We start from the raw sequence: 18372 nt of genomic DNA on the forward strand, positions 1-18372 counted from the left end.
TTGTCAATAATTACGCTCCAGACAGAACACCGACCATACCAGAACTGCAGAGACAAAAAAACTGTTGAATGATACCAACTCATCAGCATCCACACATACAGCACCTCAGCTACGACTGGTCATTCATGCTACTGGTGTTAGAAACATAATCAGGAAGGATGCACTGTAGGTATCTTGGGGTTTTGTTTGGAAATGCAGCTCAGTGACTTCCTCAGAACAGGCATTTGTTCCTGGGGCATCCCTTCCCACAGCTCTCTATGCTGCCCCATTGGAGTTCCCATCACAAGAAAATGTTGAAGGCAAAATCTGCTCTAGAATACATGAACCCTACACCTTGATTCAGCATGATTCACGTGACAGTTCTCCTAATGTGTTCTTTTTAACCTTTCTATACAAGGTTTAAACGACTTTGAACAAAATTCTGCTTTTCACACAGAGGTGAAATCACTATAACAAGTAGAATAAAAGTTAAGGGAAGCGTTAAACTTAAAGTGGGAAACAGGTGAGACCTCAGAGGGCAAGGTGGATCTAATTTTCTGAAAGGCAATTATACAATTGCTACTACCTACCCTGAAAGAACCGGACCTTTAAAATGAATTACAAAGACAAAATCAATAAACAGAAATAGTAGGATTTTTTGATACTCACCTTCTCTATCACCAGGTCAATCATGTTGATATTTGAATTGTATAGTAACTTCCCATGTAATAAAGGTTTCAGGAAAGTCCATAGCAAAGCCCCATTAGGAGACTGCAAAATCTCTTGATAAAGCTTCAAGCAAAAAGGAGCTGCAAAAAGAAAGACAAACTTGCATTTAAGACAGACAACACAGGTGTCTGCAATTTTTTTATTCAAACAAAAGCTAGAGTCATATTTTGAGTCTGCCACAGCACCATGCTAAACACTATTCAATTGCCACTAAGCAATCAGTATAGGTCGCTGAATAGAAATTGTTTAACCACAGTCTATGATAGTGCTGAGGATGCAGAACTCTGAATGCTAAATATGAAAAAAATAATCAGAATCCAAAGAGCTCCTCATGTTTGTGAAAAGCAGCCTGTGAACCCTATCTATACTAAAAGTTACTTTAGTGCATTTTAGAGCAGAAGGACATATGCAAAACCTCTTCCCACAAAATGAATGCAGAGGGAACCCCCCTCCACACTCTTCCTTGTTCTGCAGCTCTGTATTCCTACATAAGAAAGAAGTAGGAATACACAAATTCCTTCAAAAATACAGATTTTTCTATTTGTATAATATCAGAAGAACCTATCAAAAAGATCAGAAAAAAATTGTCATGACACTTAACTTCTTGATTTGAAAAATCTATCAATTCACTTTTCCTTTCCTTAATTAAAAAGACATATTCCTACATCACATGGGGCTATCAATACATCCTTCAAAACTAGGATGTAAGGAATAGTTTCCAAGATCTACCACTGCATTTGTACTCATGTAAAGGCAAGGAGGTTCCTATGAGAAGCATTTAGATTTTTATGCCCAGCTTATGTGTTTTGAGGGTTTTATTATTTATTATGAGTGGATTTAGAAATGTGTCTTTTCTAGTACTATGAATAATGTCATTAACTCCTCAAGGAAGACAAATCATTCTACATAATAAAAAACTAGGCCAAAAACTTTTAAACTCCTGACAAAAGTTAAAGAAGTGTCAGAAATGTTACATTAGGAACAGCCAGTTCTTTGCCCAAATTTTTATTTTCTTGAATGAAACAATCATTAGTAAACACAATCATTACTAAATAATAGCAAAGGATTAAGAGGCTGCAAGTCAGTCAGAAACATCAATATGCTAAAGGTACAGAAGATTTACCAATATGAGTTTGCTGTCATTTTCAGGAAGTCACTAGGAAGTGTTTGGTATACACGAAATACATACAAGTTAATCACTGTGGAGGAGTATGAACCAAATTTCTGTGGCCTCAATTTTTTTTTTAATTTTTATTTTCCATTGCCTCATTTGTAAATTTGCAAAATATAGGCAACAGTATTAATTCACTCATAGGAAGCTGAAACTAACTGATGTTTTAAAGATATTTCAGGGTCCTATGATAAAAGGTCTCACAACACTCCAGAGCTGTGACAACTTGCAAAAAAAATACCATCAAGGAGCAGTGCTTCTGGCCTATGGAGCTTTGAAAGAGACTAAGTTCCAAACAATCTGTCTAATCAGCCATCCTGCTAGATTCATTCTTCAGAGAGGAAAAAAAAGCAGAGCTGCTTGCTTACCACTATATCCCACACACATAAATGAGAAGGCCAGGGCAGAGCTCTGACTCCCTCCCAAGGGTCCCAGCCCAGCCAGGGGCAATTTCTAGCTGTAGAAACCAAGAGACAACAGAATCTTCCCTAGTGGCACTCTATCACTGTATTCTTCTCTTGCACAGAGTCACTGAGGCACTAACAAGGTTATTAACAATATTAAAATTAATCAGGGTAAGTCAAATGTGTATTGAGGAAACAGAGCAAAGATGAAATTATATGAGAGCCAAGAGATTTTTCTGAGCACTTGACAAAGAGAATAGAAATATCAGCTACTAAAAAACTCATTTTATCCAGAAGGTTTGCATATTTTACTGCATAGAGAGTTTGCGTTCACAAAAGAGAAGCAAAGAGTGATACATTCTCAGTCTTGTATCTCAAAGATATGTTTTTAATAACAAGTGCTTTAAAAATTGTAATAAATATGTCTCAAAGACAGGAATATTCCTATTTATTATTTGCAAAGATAGAAGACAACCAGAATCATTTTTGTCTCATCCACAATTATCTCATAGCCATAAAACTTCTGTTGATCAATGCCTTGTGTTCAAGGTGACAGTGTCAACTAAGATGTCAGCTGGTATATAAATATTTCTATTTAAGAGGGAAAAACTTCTCTAAAATCTGAGTGCATACTGCAACTTGTGATTGATATTTTTTCTTACTTGAGTCTTCAGGAATGCCATATTTTGCCATATTGTCCTCCAAGAGTCCCATGACTCTGGGCATGTCAATGAACAGGTTTGCATTGCTGAAAAACGAAGATTCTTCTTTACACACTGCCTTGATTACAGACTCCAGGGATCCAACAGCTGAACTTCTGAACTGCCCACCTTGCAAAAACTAGAACAAGTGAACAGAAATACAAACGAATCAAACTAGCTTTTAGTAGCTTCAGGGAGTAGCTCTGGTGTTCTGTCAATATTGGCACCCAAGGAGATAGACAAAATTAGGCTCTTGAAACTGCTTTTAAGAATGAGGGCCTGCTGTGCTCTTTTCTGTTCTTCTGATCACCTTTATCATGGTGAAAGGTAATGTAGTTTTAATTATCAGGATACTCAATGAAAGACAGTAGTTCATTAAACTTTGAAAAATTCTATATATCAGTTAGGCAGAAAAGGAATGAAAATATCAAGACAACTGGGCTAAGGATACCCTGATTCCATTGTTAGTTTTCACAGAGTGTGCTCTTCTGGTAGATTATTCCTGTGTCACTAAGGCAGCAGAAACAACCAAATCCATTTTGCAATGAATGTTTGCAGTAAAGACAGTTGCTAAGAAGAAAAAAAAATATTCAAGGGCACATGCCCTAAAAGCCTATTTTTCAAGTACATCTTTTAACTTGTTAGATGTGCTTCTAGTTTTTGCGCATCTTGAGTCATACCAGCATTTATTATTGCCATTTGCTCATAACTAGCATACATCTAATGAGGAAAGAGAGTAATCTGACTGCTCTTATGACTTAAGCACCATCATTTGCTACATTAAAAAAAAAACCAACAAAAACATAATATCAACACCCTCATCCTCTGTGCGGCTTCACTTTTCAAGTAATGTGCTCGGTTTTAACTGGTATCTGTGGAAGGCTGTACAGGTGCACAGTTCCAAGAGGATGCAACTGCAAGGCAATGTGCTGCTAGAGTATAACTGAGAGGTGCACTGGCTCGCCTCATACCCATTATTGTTGCAGATGCGTGTCAGGAAAGCCATAACTAGACTATCAGACATCATTTGAAGACTCCATAACTGGCAAATAGAAAAAACATTGTGATATGTCAAACACACACATTCAACACTGAAATAAATTAGCATTTTATGACTGGATTCTTTTAAACAGAAGAGTCAATTTTCAAAGTAGTACAGCACTTTACATAAAGATTTAATCACAGACAGTTTAGAGATTGAGCTGTTAGAAACAGTTTATCCTGATCAATGCATTTACTGAAGTGCCAGGTGCTTCTTTAGTAATCCTGGAGGAATATTAGTAAGTGTTGTTTGAAACTCAGTGTTAGCTGCTCCCAAAATCTTACTTTTAGCACACAATTTCAGCACAGAGCATAGTAAATAAATGGTATCCAGATTTCATAAAACCATCATCTACAGCCCTTGAATGAATCTGCTGGCAAGGATTTCACTTGAGAAATAAACTTTATGCACAATGCTGTATAAAAGTGGTTTTGAATCTTTATTAGTGATTATCTGAGCTAGAGGGATAAATGAGGCTTATTTGAGTCAAAGAGCACAAACTTGCTAATTAATTCCAGTTCCAATCAAAATAACTTGGAATTCAAATAATGAATATTTATGCAGTAAGCTGCCACTAACAGGCTGAATCTACTGACTCAAAATATCCACTGACTCAAAAAGATATGTTTCCTAAAATTTGGCTTTGAAGAAATAGGAGAACTATATAGCATGGATGTTTACCAAAAAAAGTTATCTTTTATCCAGTTGTTCTACTTTAAACTACATAAAGTAGGACTGCAATCAAGACTGATGAATCCAAACAACCAGCTTCCTACAAAGTAATCGTTCAAGCAAGTCACTCTAACAAATTCATGGAAGAGGAAAGCTAGTATTGAAGATTAAAAGGCTATCTGGAACTGGATTATCAAATGGAGGCAAAAACCTCATAGAACAGAGGCTTCTGAACTAACTGAACAGCTGTATACCTAAAAAAATATTATGAATAAAAACAAATTCATATGGAATACAAATATCAGCTATTCAACAAAAGAACCTGAAAGTCAAACTGGGCTACAGTTTGCACATAAAACTAAAATACATTCAGAAGCATTACATTAAAAAGGGAAAAACTAATGCAATTTTGCCGGAAAACTACAAGGAGGTTGAAGATAATTCAAAATTTGATGAATCAGAAGGGCTAAAGGAATCAAATGCAGACAAATAGATATTATTAATTCTGGGAAAAAACATAAAGAGTCTTTATTGTCCTGAAATTGACAGAATCACAAGAAAAACAACAAAATTGATGATTTGAATAAACAGTTTTTCAGAAGCCTATCAAATTTAGATGGCACTATATGAAAAGTAGAAAAATCATTTATACTCAAGAATGAGTGGCATAATGCTCCGGGAAATAATGGATGCAGCACCATTCACCACCACTCTCTGGGCCCAGCCCTCCAGCCAGTTCCTAACCCAGCACAGAGTGCCCCTGTCCAAGCCATGGGCTGCCAGCCTTTCCAGGAGAATGCTATGGGAGACGGTGTCAAAGGCTTTGCTGAAGTCCAGACTTCTCAGCAATGATAGGTTAAACAGAGAATTTATTCATGTTAGTGGAAGGATTACAGAATGAGGCCACCTCTCACAACTCACAGCATTCAGCAACTCAAGAAGTCCCCTCCAGCTTCTTGACATGAGTGACAAGCGTTACAAAAATTAGGCATGGAAATATAACTGAATAATTTCAAACAGCAAATAAACAAGCAAAAATCATGATCGAAATCATCAGTGTTTTTCCTTAGGGAGTTATCCATTCACTCAAGGTTGTTAACAGTAGAATTTGGCTCCATATTCCAATTATTACTGACTGGCAGATAGAACGTTTTTACATCATTTTTTTATTATACCATGTGTAACATATCAATTCAACTTCATATTTTACATATATATTAGTTATTTCTTCATTTTCATTTTTTCTTTCAGAAAGGAATCCACATGCATAACTGACAATCATTTTATTATGTCTTTTACTACAGAAGTAACTGATTTTTTTAAATTAACTTCAAAATTGTCAATCTGTCTTGCTCTGTGCTGAAGGTTGACATATTTTTATTTTAAAAACACTTGCATTCTTTATTTGGTAATCTTTCTAGGTCACTGAACTACTTTGCCCTTTGTTACCAGGAAAACAAAAATCTGGAAAGATAGCCTCTTTGGAAATAGAAGAAAACATTTAAGGAGGGAAGTGTATAAGCAATATCTTCACTTTAGTAGAACACTTATTCAGTGGCACAAGTTTGGCTACCATAGAAAAGAGGCAAAAAATAATTAAAAATATTATTGGAAAGTAGAAAAAAATCCAGTGAAATCTGAAAAAGAAAGGATACCTAAACAACTTTTACCAGTCCAAAAAAGGAAAAAAAATTACAGAGACAGAAGAGTCCTTGAAATCAAAAATCTAATTTATTATAATAGAAATAGACACTGATTATTTTAATCCTCAGCAAATTATTAGATGACCAAAAAACCAGCAATTTCTCAAGACAAAGGGATTTAACAAAATGTTACAAAATAAAGATTTTGTCAAAAAGAGTGATCAAAAAAGGTAAGATCTAAAAACGGACAAATATTCCAAGGTTAAATCTATGGTATATTACAGGATAGTGGGGATGGCCATGAAACAAAATTTAAAACTGTGAGTAGATGGCCCTCTGCTGTTCCATTTGTTTCTTTGCAATTTTTTTTAAAACCTTTTGAGAACATTCTTCTATCAAATAAGCAACTTTGGGATTTTAGTCTGAAAGGAATATTTTATTTGTGGGAAAGAAAGTCTGACACAAACAGAACTAGTTTCAGGAAAGCAGAAAAGATGTAAGCATCTGATGAAAGCCGCCATTCAGTATGGCAGCCAAAGAGCTACCCCAGAAAGAGAGGCTCAAAACTAAAACTAATGTGCACCAGAAAAACATTTTTCAACATGTCTCTACCACATAGATTAGAAGATCTTCAAAAAGATTCATATCACTAAGGAAAATAGTCCTTAAGGCAGTGTTTACTCTGTACTGTAGTAATAAACAAGATTGCTCGGTTTACCACTGAGGGATCTTTTAGAGGTTTGCAATTTTAGAACCAGATTCAACCCTCAAGTTTCCACACAGGATAGTAAACCCATAAGGTAATGTCATAAGGGTCAGAAGGTCTTCCTGTGGAATTGGAACCTGCTTAGAAATAGAAATCCTTTTTCTGATTTATTTAATACTAGGCTCACCACTTTGCTAGCTGTGTAGATGTGCATACAGAACTGCCCCGAAAAGCAGGGACAAAGAAAATATCCTCACTCACACCTCATGCCCCTTTTTTTCTGAATTTTGAGCAGAACTATCACACAAACCCCTTACATGACTCAAACAGAAACACATGGCAGATAAAAGAACTGCACTTGCTATCTTGAAATCTTATCCTTTAAAAAAGCAAAGTTATTTCTTCTAAACAAAGTAATGGTCTCATAAAAAAATACAGCATTAGCAGAAAAGGCGTGGCTATCTCCAAATCACAGATAATACACACTATTGTTAATCAGTAGACTAACACTGTAGTAACTTAGCCTATGATCTCATAAGTTAACAGAAAAAGAGATGACAGAAACAACACATCAATAGTCTCAGAATTACCAGAGTGCTTGAAAGAGACCAAGTGAATCTTCCTAGGGTCTGTGGACTCTCTTCTGTGAGTGTTCCCAATTTTCTAGGATACCATTTCTATTAGTGTGCCTCCTTACTAAGCACATATCCCTAACTAAGAACCTCATAATGGGAATTAATTTGGCATATTGAAACCATACACATACCTGCTGCAATGCAGAGATGTCAAACACACCAATATTTTGAATTCCTTGGAGGAACATTGGAAGCTTTTCCATGACATGGTGGACTTTATTGAGAAGTGAGCTGATACTAGAAACCACATCCAGTAACATATTTAGCACATTGCCTATCTCGGGTGGTATCTGGATCTTGGACAAGAAGGAAAAAATCACAGTCATAAATTCCAGTTAGAAACAAATTTTAACCTTTCAATGGAACAATCAAAATTATTTACCTTTTTTCTAAAACTGACTATATAATATTCTTACAAACCATGTCTAATGAAACTCCTTTTATTATAACTTCTTAGTCACTCTCAAATTAAGCTGAAGAAAAGTTCCCTGGTAATGTTAGAAGTGGTCTATGACAAATCATTAATTAAAATTCAGAGAACATGTTTACACCTGCCAGGCTGAAGAGAGCTCTTCAACCCAAGATGCTAATGGGATCTGCAACATTCTGTCCCCTTGGAATTCAGTGTAAACGAGAACTTTTCTTTTACCAGGTTAAAGATGTTCAATGCAAGAATTTAATATTTCAAAAATAATTTGTAAGTTAAATTAAGTCTAGCAACCACTTTTGTTGTGTAATATGACTCTTAAAGCAACTAACTTTCATGTCACACTGCTCCTGCCTTTGCATTTTGCATACCCAAAATGATTGCATGCACTTCATTCTCTACTTGACTTAAGTTCAATTGACTGCTATTTCCACCATGCAAATTTTGGCATTATGGATTTTCTCTCTATTCTCTTTGCTTTTGTGGTTTATTTAGCTGATAGAATAACAGAAAACAATTCATTGTTACCTATCTATGCAAAATACTAAAAATACTATTATCTCATCGCCTGCTTTCAGTTGCGTCTTCTGATTATCTTTACTTTATGCACCTTTATTGGAGTTGCTATTATAATGTCCGTGTTTAATTTTCTTCTCAGCCTTCACCTTCTTTTACACAGTTAAAAAAAAAAAAAGAAGAAGAAACTGTAGAAAAATCTTATTCAGCCAAAAAATTAGTAGAACTTTCATTATAATTTAGGATGAGCTGACAATATTGTTTATTCTTTGCTAGGAATTCCTTGTCTCGATAGGGTTTAGTACAAACACCCATCAGAATAAGTACTGGTTTCTTTTCTTCTTTTTTTTTCCCCTCTAGGTTTGCAGATAATTCAGGAAGTAGAAATCTTTTCTTTTATCTCTAGTATCTTTACCTATTCTGGGAAGTGGTCTTGATTTTAAAAGTCTGTAGTTGACCTGTTTTACTGAGCATGCAGCATCCAGAATATAACCTGGTTTTAGAACAAAATATTCTTTCTCCCGATGTCATAACTTTACTTCAGCTATTCATACTTACAACACTTTATGTTCTGTCAATCAATTACCCCAAAATAACTGAAATTAATGGTTTTTAACTATCAGAAATCACACTCAGTAATTTTGCTCTTATAAGTAAAAACATTATCTCACTGAAAACCCACACTAGATTCCAGATTATCTATAGTTCTACATATTATCGACATATAATACAGGCATGCTACAGAGTTTTGCATAGTTAGTGCTGTGAATTCTTCCTAGAAAATAATTTTGTCATTCTTGTGATTTGAGCTTTTATGGTTGTTATAGTTCCCATAATGCCAGCTCAGTCTTCCACACTTACGCATAAAGAAGTACCTAATTGCATGAAGTGCAAACTCTGCTAAAGAGTAATAAAACTATGTCTTTGACTTCCTGTATTTTCAGCTTTCATAACTAACTCCTAAGCGATAATCTTTGAGGAAGCATGAAATGGAATGCAGTAGCATCTATCAACCCCATTCTTCAACTGTGTTTGTTCTGTGGAGCTAAATGAAGACAAAAAATGCCATATGTCCACTGTTTAATTCCACAGAGAAAGAATATATGAAGAAATAATAGAATTATCAGTCTATCTACCTGTGTTCTTTACACCACCTTCAGAAGAAAAACATAGGAACCAAATGCTTTTTTTCCCATCTTACCTTGTAAATGATGTGACGTAAGTTTAAATTCTGTATAATCAGCACAAACATGGTGTACAAGTCCAGTGCTGGTAAGGAACATAATTCTTCCACTACCAGAGAAGTTTTACTGTTTTCAGGCAGCTTTAGCAGCAGGCTAAGTACTTCTTCATCACATCTTCCAGTTAAAGCTACCACAAAGGCACTGTAAAAAACCTATCAGAATGTATGTGTATTAACATTTTTTCTCCCTGAACCGCATCATCTTTTTTTGTAGTCAATAAGGTGAAAATTTTTGTCACAGTAACATGACTATTTGCAGTCACCAACAGACCTGAAATAATAAACTATACAGCTTTATATCAGATTGGTGTGTTCTTACTTTATACTCTACGTACGTATAAAAAGATGAAATATATTTCTTATAAAGATTTACTTTCATTTCTTCACAGATAGATCATTCATTCTATGAACATTCATTCCATAAGCAGGCATATTTACAATGTTGAACACACTCCTTCTAGTAGATATATACACCTTTGTTACAGCAGCATCTAAAGATCAAAATCCAAGTGTATGAATCACTAAAATCAAACAATTTGGTCCTTCCTTATTTCAAAGGACACACAAAATTAACACTTGGTGATGGTTATATGGCACAATGTTCTCTCTGAGCCAACTCACATTTCTCACTTAAACAGTCCTTTGAAATGTCATTTCATAGTGTGTGAAGGGACAAAAAAATGACTAAGCAGACCTTAGGTGAGACTAGAATAAAACCCTGGATAATGATGGTTTGTTTTTTCTTACAAAAATGTCACATCAAAAGATGAGTGCTTGTGGTCCAGATATCTCAGGAGTTCTTGGCTACCCAACCTCAACAAGTCTGGAAAACTTACAAGTTTTTGTAGGAGCCTATAAGAGCCGACATACAGGGCTACATTGTCCTGCTTAGGACAGAACCTACCTGTACTGCCTCCACTGAATGCATCTCTTGCTAGTAACAGTATCCAGTAAGGGAGAGGATCTACAAGAAAATCCAATTAGGAGCCAAAATTGGTCAGGATATGTGATTTAACTCTTTAATTCCTATGAATATTTTGTTTTCCAACTCATAATTTGACTTTTCAAATTTTGTTCCAGAACAGAATTTTGCCCTTGTGATTCTAAAGGATTTCCTATATATCTAAATATTCACTTTTTTTGTGTGCATACAAGGAATGGTATATTGAATATACTGATCTGGACTTCCTTCTGTGGAGGAAATTTGAGCATTATATAATTTGAAATTTATTTCGTCGTGCCCAACATGAATATCACCATTTCAGTGCAGCTGTAACCCATTCTGGGTTTTATCCACTAGGTTAAGTTTCTCTGAACTTTCCTTGCAGCTTTGTGAGTACCAGACCTAATCCAAACTCTTATAGTCAGTAAATGAATGCTTATAGTCTTCAGCTTACAGGTGTTGAGCTATTTCAAATCACTTAATCACATGTCAACGAGCATGGCCAGCATACAATATCGTGGCACAAATTATGGGTAAATGCAATAAGCACAAACAGTTCTCAGGCTTACTCTTACCATTACAGAGGCAAGCACAGTCACAGTCATTGTGCATACAGTCACAGAAATACAGGTCTACAATGGGCCTGCAGCTATCATTAGGGCTATCAGACAGTGGCTATATAGACCATAAACATAACAGGCATGCCTAAATTATGGCTTTAAAAAGTACTTGTGCAGCTTACATCAGTAGGAAACACAAACATTTTAATGCTCCAGTTGGTTGGGGGAGGATTTAAGCACTAAAGCAAAAAAATATTCTAAATAAATATGTGAATGTGAGATGTGTATATATCTAAGCTCTATATGACTGGCAAAAAGTAAGGATGGAAAGTAATTTGACATTTCAGTCAATTAGCATTATTATTTCAAAGGATCAAAGGTGCACTGAATCCCATTTAACTGAATTGCTTTCAGATGACTTCTCTCATTACCATTTACTGGTATCACAATAACAAGCTAACAATAAAGGCAGTCACAATGCCAAAGAAGCAGAAGAACAAATCATCTATAAGTAGTTATGATGCTCTGAACTGCCTTTTTAATAGCTGCACTTTTCATGAAAAGACTTACGACTGCTTCTGCAAGTGGAGCATCACTGACACCCAGTGGCTGCTTGATTGACCTGAAGAGTTTACACCAAATGTACCCACAACTCTTACCAGTCATGTAAACACTAACCAGAGAGAGAACCTACTAAGTAGGTGGCATTTTTCATGATTTCTACTGATCACAGGGGTCACAGAAAACAGCAATGATAACACACAGTCTTTCGCTCAGAAAACTTAAAATACTCAAGAGACAACAGATAAAGTGAAAGTAAACCAAGATACTGGTAATATAGTGTAAGAAGAGTGAGGAACACACAAAGAAATAAAAAAAAACTGCAGAAGACAACCCCCTACTGCAAGGAGTAGAGGTGGTAAGATACAAAATGATATCTTCAGAAAATCCCATCTTTTCCCATCTTTTCTGCAATACTAAGACAGCAAAGCTCAAATTCTGTGTCAGTACAAGGGGGTAAAACACTGCTGAAAGTAACGAAGCAGTGCCATTTAGACCAGAAGACAAGTGCTACTATAAATTGATCTCTTAATGCATCACATTATTATTTTTAAGTCCTAAAAATCACATAGATATTTCACATAGAAATGATAAGTGAAAATATAAGATTCCACACAAACAATATGGCCTGTTTTGTTTCAGCTGGCACACTAGGCTATAGGTTGACCTATTAATCTGACACCTTTTTTGATCTTTTACCTTTGAATGAGAGACACTGGCTTCCAAGATGGTATTGACAGTTTCTTCAGAAATATTGACAGAAGAACCAATGTCTTGCCTCAGCTGAGTAAGATTCTGCACATACTCTTTGACTTTCACGTCTGGAAGAAATGGGAAATAGTGCCACAAGTACAAACCTGCTTAATTAGGTTTCTCACGATTGTATCTTTTTCATTCAATTCACTGTGAACAGTGATAAAGGACAAAAACTTCATATCATGTGATTCACTTCTACTTCAAATTTAAAGGTCACTCTCCTGGCAGACTTAAAGGGCTTGTGCATCTGTTTGCGTTATTCTACAAAAGCACATGTTATCCCACATCCCTGTACTACAAAAATGTCTGAAATTAGTATAATAGCTTTTAGTCCTCTCTGGTTTTCTCCTTCCACTAATTTAAGTCCTCTCTTCTTTCTAATTAATCCCTACATCTTACTAGAAATGTTCTGGCTGAATGTACTATGCTGTCCTGTGCCAACTCAAGGTGCATGTATGGGCACATGTGTACAATGAAAATATATCGCATTAAGTCAGTAGTCTACATAGGCAGCGTACCTTTGAATTTTGAAGAACAAAGAAACAGTTATTGTCCTACAAAATTACATAACAGTAATTTACAAAAAAGTGAAGAAAACTGGAACCCACCATTCAAGACATTTAAATTGCTGAGAAGAGCAGCTGCTGGATTTTCTGACAACTGTAGCTCCAAATTTTCAGCCAACCTGAAATGACAGGTTTAATTTCACAAGTTATCAGAACTAAGTCATTGGCATTTCTATGCGTAAAGACTAACATGAATAATGAAACGGCCACTAAATGAGGCAAAAAGGTCACATTATTCTCTGTGTGCACACACTAGCACCTCTACAAACTTTCTCACACTGTATTTATATGGTGCAGAGATTATTTATATTCTGTGACTAGATGAGACTGCAAATGTAGCATCTTCCCATAATGGCTAAGGGCTTTAGTAAACAGTAGTTTATGTTGAACGACAGATTCAGCAGTCTCACCCCCAGGTTTCTTACTGAACACACATTTTTAAAACCTAGAGATACAAATCACTGCAGTTCGGGATGAATGAAGTCTATCTAATTATAATTTAAGTAAGAAAGAGTATGCACACATCAGATATTATTTATTCTTCAAAAACTGAACATTAGTCCATGGCTTAGAGCAGCATCTAAGCTCAAGTTCTTCTGTATTATTACTGTAATTCACAGACACAATTCAAGCTCTTTATGAAAACAACCCAACAGTCAAATCAGTATAGCAACATCTATAACAATGACCGGTTCTAGGCAATAGCAGGTTCGAAATACTCTATAGTAGCAGCTTTATTCATTTACTATTTTTCTTCAAGTGAATAGAAAATATCAGAAGTTATTTGGAGTTCAATCCCATCAGTTTACAAACACTATCCCATGTTTCTGTCAGTTTGAACTGCTGAACTGATGCGAATGCTTTCCGTTTTGCAAAAAGATATCCAGCTACTGAGAGGACAAGCCATATCAAAACAGCTTTAAACAAAAAAATTAGATATCAAAATTTTGACCTAACTCAAGTCGCAGGAAACTGAAAACTTTCTTAGTTGCAATTCAAAGCATTCACCTGATGAAGCAGCAAGATCTTCTGCAAGTGCTCAGCAAAAATTTAAGTGCTTTTAGAAATATTCGGAATTTTTCTAATTTACTTAAATAATTTGTATTTTATTCACTCAATTTTCAGTTAAATGAACAAAGCTTAAAATGACAATATTTCTCCTGCAATTACATAATTTAGAACACAGACGTGTACAGAATAACATTGCTAAAAATACAGAACTGTTTGGGGTACCAAAATGTAAAAAGCTTTACATTTGCAGTTGTCTCTGTATGTTCCCCAACATTAGCTGACATTCACAGCTCTCATTTCTGGTATTCTGCAAGGCTTCCTGGAAGGTCTCCAAAGTATGGGTAAGTTTTTGGTTTATGTATGCCATAGTCTTACAATCTCCCTTGTTGAAAGTAGGCCACAATCTTTCAACGTCCTGAAAAACACAGTGGTCATACAGTTAGTAAATTCATGAGATTGTGTTATTGCTTGAAGTAGCGGCTCTTGGCAACTAGATGATACAGATTTTCAAATGAGAATACGGGTAAGGTAATACTCTCTTACTGATTGTATGAGTAATTGAAAGTGGGTGAGAAGTTTTCAAGAACCAAGGAATTTTCAAATATTTGAGTTTTGGAAACAGCCAAATTGGGAATTGGAACTAGCTTGTCAAGGAGATTCATCCACTACTATAAGTGTCAACATTTTAATTTCAAATTTATTTCAAAATGAAATAAGCTTTTATTTTCTTTCTTTTTTTTATTTATTTATTTTAGGTTGACAGGTTTTATCTTTTTCCCAAAAAATTGTTTTGAACATCAGTTTCCATTCAACAAACCAAAATATCTGGATATTCATATCCAAAATGTTTCACCCATTATGCTCTATCTAATGTGCATTTTTATATTTTCACCGGAATATGCATGTTTTTGATTTTGCAAGGCTGTTTTAATATTTGCAGGAGTAGGTCATAGAATGATAGTGACTACAGAAATGCATTTGGTCCTCAAAATTCTACTTTGGCATATGAATGATACCTCTTGTCAACTGTTTTAAAACGGTGTTCAGGTGAATAAAGTAGCAGAGCTAGTTCATAAAGAGGATGCAAATTCTACACTAAAAAGCATGACTTCAGTATTGGGTATGGGTGTGCTATCCGAAGGCCTGCTTCCAACTCCGGATGAGTTTCTATATGCCAAATATTACTTTCTGTGACTGGTAATTTCATGTACTGTTAAAGAAAAACAGACTGACCCCAATTGGTAATCACAACTGCTATTTTATCTGGAATTAATCTGCCTAAGAAGTGTATTTGTATCTAGTTTGATTTCACAACTGCTCCTGTGAAGATTTAAAAGTATGAATGTACTCTAATTCATTAAATCATCAGTATGACATAATTTAAAGGAATTAAAAATGAGCTGCTGTTTGATATTGATTGACAATCCAGTTATTCTAGTTGTAGAAATTCTAATAATTTTAGTCATGCTTACAGCTTGCAAAGTTCACCATTGTTTACTTAAGGAATTTCTCCTGAGTATCACTATCAAAATCATCAGAGCTATACCCATATAAACCTCAGCTTTCTATAGTCACCAAGGGGACTCGTCATTCAGAGTGTGGGAAAAAAGGAAACTCCCATTAGTTTCCAGAGTTTAAGCATGTTGTAAAGCACACTGGTAGGTGTGGGAACCACTCAAACCTGATAATGATCTCGAACCACAGTGATCCCTTCAACAACAGCAGGGAGCAAGTGACTTGTTAATCCATCTTTACACTTTTTAATGACACAGAAAATGTTGCCAAAGACAACTGGTTCTTCTGTAAGAGAAAATATCCAGGTTTAATCAGTTAAAAATTCACAAAAATGCTGGACTCAAAGTTAGCCAACTAATAAAGGACAATAAAGTTTTTAAAAGCAAAGAAAATCGTATGAGTTAAAGGCCTAAAGAAATATTTCTAGCTAAATTTAGGTATCATTGCAGAGGGTAAGAAAGGCTGGTTTGATGCAATTTCAATTACTCTTCTCCATTAAACACTTTCCTGGTCAATAATAAGAACATCAATACTTGCTACAGAACTAGAGAAGAAAAATTTCATATTTGGTCTTCATGAGCATGCGTTTAATAAACTGAGTATATTAAACGCATCTACCTTCTCCTCAGGCAGGCTCCCCTGATCCTGTTTCCCTATAGAGACATCAGGATGTTACTAACTCTTCAGTGCACAGTGACTTTCAAACCCTAACTGCAAGGAGAGGGAAACAGCATTACATGGACATTTTCCATATCTAGGGATAATGAACCCCTATAGGGGAAACTTATCACCTGATCATCCATGGAGGCAGTTTCTACCCAATATTGCAGCCCCCATGTCCTTGGAAAAAAGCTCCATTCTCCTGCCTGTAGTGGATTTGTAGGTGGGATAGCAGTGAAGGAATTTGGCTTGACTGCTGAATTCTAATTTATGACCAGGATTGAGTTAGTTTTTCCAGCCTTGTGGGTTGGGGTCTTTTCCCTTATGTTTGGTACATAAGTCAAGTAGGAAGAATAATAAACATTCCCCAGTGCTTCCAAAACAAGCAAATCTTGATCTTGCTCATAGAAGTAATACAGTATAACTCAGCAAATCAAACCAAGTCAAGCAGTTTTCATCTTTTCTCATTAGGTTTCAATGTTTTCTGTAACAAATGAAACATTACGAAACACTATGAAACACTCTAATGACCAGAGTATTGAAACAAAAATTACAAGGATGTAGTTGGGGAATCTCGGTTCTCTCAATAGACGGCTCTTCAGAGGTCAAAGACAGAACCCAAGTACTTGCACACATTTTCAGTATCACTTATTCACAACAACAACATCACTACTGTTTTACTCTTTGAAACTACATTAGTCACAGGAGAGTGGAGAAGACAGTCAGAACTGGGTGGCAATCACATAATCATATTTTATGCTTTTTTTGGAAATTAATTGGGCATAAAACATTACAAGCAATTCTGGGCATGGCTGGTTAAAATATGATGTTTGAAAAGCACAGGCTTTTGTTTTCCAAAGAAAACATGATATGAAACAATACTCAGGTCAATATAGAGCCTTTCTTAAAGTGCACAACTTGGGGGTCTATACATAAGAAATAAAACATTAAAATTGAACAATTTGTTGAAGGTGAAGTTATTCAGCTACAGGTAGCCGATTCACTGGTTCAACATGGCCAGAAGTGGGAGGTGCTACTTCCTTTAAATACTTGCCCCATTTTTCCTTACTGTCAGCTACATGCTGCTTTGCAGCAACTCTGGTTCATTAAAAAAAAACCCTGTGACTTGACTCTGCTCACTAGCTGAAGAGGAGCAGCAAGACCTCCTGCTTCCACTGAGACTTTGAATCAACATGAACACTCCAGAAAGAAATCATCCTTTTGTTTGATCTGCATCCATTTTTTTCATGTGCCTTTGTTGGTTTAATTTCCAGGTATCAGTATGCTTACCTTTCTTGGCATCACCCAAATTAACTTATTTGTACACAAGTTTGCTCAAAGTAAAACCTTAACTTTACAGCAGTAACACATATGGTACCCTACAGAGTCACTACTGGGTAACCAACCTGAAAAGATTTTGAGAACACTCAAAATAGTAAACTGCAATTTCTGCAACAGTAGAACACTATCAGGGTACAAATGTTCCTGAAGAATCTCGCAGATTTTAGATGCTCTGTAGAAACATTAATAAGAAAATATTATTTTCATAACAAGAGTATCACAGAAAATTTTCAACAGGTGACTGTGCACAACTGCACAGTTCAATGAACCACTTAAGGGTTTTAATACTATCACATTTGTCCGAACTATTTCAAAAACAGAACATAATATTTCCACATTAAAAAAATACCTTAGGAGTGCCAGAAAATATCTTTGCAAAGTAAGCAAAATTGTAATAGCTTCAGAAATACTGAGAACTCACAGAATACGCTGACTTTAAGGCAAAGAGTAGAATAAAAAAATCTCTGATAATCATCATGTGGGGAAAATAAACCACTTTTCTAGTGTTTGCTTTTGATTTTTCAACAGATTTGGTTAATACCTGGCCCTGCTGACCACTGGTTTCATATATTTGCATAAAATCAACCATAA

General features: G+C 35.5%; 1 protein-coding gene across 1 annotated transcript in view; it reads right to left on the reverse strand.

Annotated features, from left to right (window-relative positions):
- ABCA13 (ATP binding cassette subfamily A member 13) overlaps window positions 1–18372 on the reverse strand; it is a 168444-nt gene that overhangs the window by 120008 nt on the left and 30064 nt on the right. The window contains exons 12-20 of the mRNA XM_027682847.1: window positions 17847–17953; window positions 15947–16065; window positions 14508–14680; window positions 13297–13373; window positions 12632–12753; window positions 9827–10021; window positions 7814–7978; window positions 2946–3123; window positions 649–788 (exon numbers count right to left, since the gene is read on the reverse strand). Of these exons, the coding sequence (XP_027538648.1) occupies window positions 649–788; window positions 2946–3123; window positions 7814–7978; window positions 9827–10021; window positions 12632–12753; window positions 13297–13373; window positions 14508–14680; window positions 15947–16065; window positions 17847–17953 (1276 nt within the window). The remainder of the gene's footprint in view (window positions 1–648; window positions 789–2945; window positions 3124–7813; window positions 7979–9826; window positions 10022–12631; window positions 12754–13296; window positions 13374–14507; window positions 14681–15946; window positions 16066–17846; window positions 17954–18372) is intronic.

The sequence above is a fragment of the Neopelma chrysocephalum genome, unplaced genomic scaffold (genome assembly GCF_003984885.1).
Source record: "Neopelma chrysocephalum unplaced genomic scaffold, ASM398488v2 Primary Assembly neopelma1_22b, whole genome shotgun sequence".
NCBI lineage: Eukaryota > Metazoa > Chordata > Aves > Passeriformes > Pipridae > Neopelma > Neopelma chrysocephalum.